Source organism: Pyrus communis, chromosome 5 (genome assembly GCF_963583255.1).
Source record: "Pyrus communis chromosome 5, drPyrComm1.1, whole genome shotgun sequence".
Taxonomy (NCBI): Eukaryota; Viridiplantae; Streptophyta; class Magnoliopsida; order Rosales; family Rosaceae; genus Pyrus; species Pyrus communis.
Genome location: NC_084807.1, coordinates 19758261 through 19760794, shown reverse-complemented (window position 1 = coordinate 19760794; position 2534 = coordinate 19758261). Strand labels below are relative to the sequence as shown.

The 2534-nt window shown below is 47.6% G+C and overlaps 1 protein-coding gene across 1 annotated transcript; it reads right to left on the bottom strand.

The window, feature by feature from the left end:
- Positions 1 to 226: 226 nt before the first annotated feature.
- Positions 227 to 2292, bottom strand: LOC137734783 (3-ketoacyl-CoA synthase 1-like). The gene has a single exon (XM_068474067.1). The coding sequence runs from the start codon at positions 2091 to 2093 to the stop codon at positions 459 to 461; it is 1635 nt and encodes a 544-aa protein (XP_068330168.1). The 5' UTR covers positions 2094 to 2292; the 3' UTR covers positions 227 to 458.
- Positions 2293 to 2534: the final 242 nt, after the last annotated feature.

Sequence of the window (2534 nt, the reverse complement as noted above, 5' to 3'; positions counted from 1 at the left end):
TGACCTTTTTCTCTAACCAATACATGATTAATTTCTACTTTCTGGTAGTTGGGATTTTAGATTGAGATATATTAACTTGTTCTTTTATGTGCATTGAATATAATTGTTCAATGCAGAACATATCAATGCCATTGATGTACTGGGATTTTTAATCTCCTTGTCCCCTTCTAATTGCAACTGAATAACAAATCAGTAAATCAATCTAATCGAGCAACACTACAAATTTAAACAAAATTAGCAAAACATTAAGAATAATTTTCTAAAAACCTTAATATTCAATTATTTTTTAAATAATTCATTCTACAAATTGGTATATAGGAAATTCAGTAATAAACAGAAAAAATTTAAAAAAAAATAAAGAAAAAAAAGAAAACAATCCCAGCCACAACTAATTCCACGCGCGAGAGTACAAGTGGAGCTCTTCGCCCACTGAAACAACGCTACGTGGAAAACACAGACTAAGCCATCTGGACTTTGACCGGGTACTTGTCAATCGAGTCCATCCACGGGTTACCCAACCCGTCCCCGACAGAAATCGGCCGGAGGGCCCGCCATACCGCGCTGTTACACTTAAAACCCGACCCGAAAGCAATCTGCCAAACCCGGTCACCCCTCCCGACCCGGCCCTTGGCCTCCGCGTACGAGAGCTCGTACCACAGCGAACTGCTCGACGTGTTGCCGAACCGGTGCAACGTCATCCGAGACGGCTCCATGTGCCACTCAGTGAGTTGAAGATTCTTCTCCAGCTCGTCCAGGACGGCGCGTCCACCCGCGTGTATGCAGAAGTGCTCGAACGCGAGCTTGAAGTCCGGAATGTACGGTTTGACCTTCGCCTTGAAAACCTTCTTCCTAATCAGCGTTATGAAAAACAACACCTGTTCGGTAAACGGCAGGACGAGTGGGCCCAGCGTTGTTATGTTCGTTTTCAATGCGTCGCCCGCCACGGCCATCAGCTCACGCGCCAGCGAAACGCCGACGGTCCCTTTGTCGTCTTCTCGCTGGTAGACACACTTGTAGTTCCTGTCGTCGGCGCCCTTGTGGGTCCGGACAGTGTGTACGAGCTCGTACTTGGACCGGGGGCGGTCGCGGTTCCTGTTCGATAGAAGAACCGCGGCGCCGCCCATTCGGAAAATACAGTTGCAGAGGAGCATTGATTTGTCGTTTCCGAAGTACCAGTTCAAGGTTATGTTTTCGGTGCTGACGACGACTGCGTAGGAGTTGGGATTTGCTTTGAGGAGGTCCTTAGCGAGGTCGATGGAGATCAGACCGGCGCTGCAGCCCATGCCGCCCAGGTTGTACGATTTAATGTCGGTTTTTAGCTTGTAGTGGTTGACGATCATGGACGACAGCGACGGCGTCGGGTTGAACAGGCTGCAGTTCACGATGAGGATGTCGATTTGGTTCGGTTTGATTCCTGTTTTTATGAAGAGTGAGTCGAGCGCGCCGAACATGACCGCCTCGGCCTCTGACCGGGCTTGCTCCATGGACAGCTGTGGCGGGTTGGAGGTGATTCCACGCGGCAAGTACGTCTCGTCGCCTAGACCGGACCGGTTCGAAATGCGGGTCTGGAAGTTAACCGTGTCCGGAGCAAATGCGCCGCTGTCTTCAGTCATTTTTAGAAACGACTCAACGGACATTTTGCGTTCGTCTTCCGGTTTGTAGCATGAGAAGTCGACCAGGTAAACTGGTCTAGACCGCTTGGCCCAGTAGAGACCGAAGAAGAAGAGGAGGACCCCTGAACCGGCGAGCCTGGTGGCGGCGTCGATGCGTTCGATCCGGACAGCCTGGTTGGTCCAGAGCTCTGTGATCCGTTCCAGCTCCAGACCGGTGAGCTGGATTAATACCGAGATGAAGAGCGGTAAAATGAGTATGAACAAAATAATGGTGGCTGCGTTGACGGTGTAGCCATAGCCGAGCTTGACGTACTTGAGCTTGACAGACTGTAAGAAGTCCGGCAGGCGCTGCCGTATTTTGATGACGGCGGAGGACGAGTCCTTGAACGCCATCTCCGCCGTCAATCTCTCCTTGTCCATGTTTATGCTACTACTGTTATTACTATTACTGCTGCTAGTATCAACAGAAACAGCATCCATTGATGATAAACTGGATTGAATTTTGGTTTCTCTATCTGGGTGTTTGTAAATTAAATAAACAATGAAATGATGAGTATATATAATTTATAAAATACCCAGATGAAACAAGTTGAGAGAATGCTTGAATTAAATCGAGCAGGACAAGCAAAGTCGAAGACGTCCAGAGAGAGACGTGAACTTGTGAGGAAGAAGAAATAGGGAAGTTTATATAAGAAGATATCGATGTTGGTGTTGTTCCACATGGGGCGGGGGGAGGGCATAGAAATAAGTTGGAGGTGCATGAAAGCTGGAATGACGGTGTTGAATTAATGGTGAGTCGTTCCTACAAGGGAGATTGGATAGGCAGATAGCTCAACCACCATTAGGGTTGATAGACTAAATTAATATGGATAGTACTAGCGAGACTAATTTGTAGATAAAATTTGTAAACTAAATGTCACA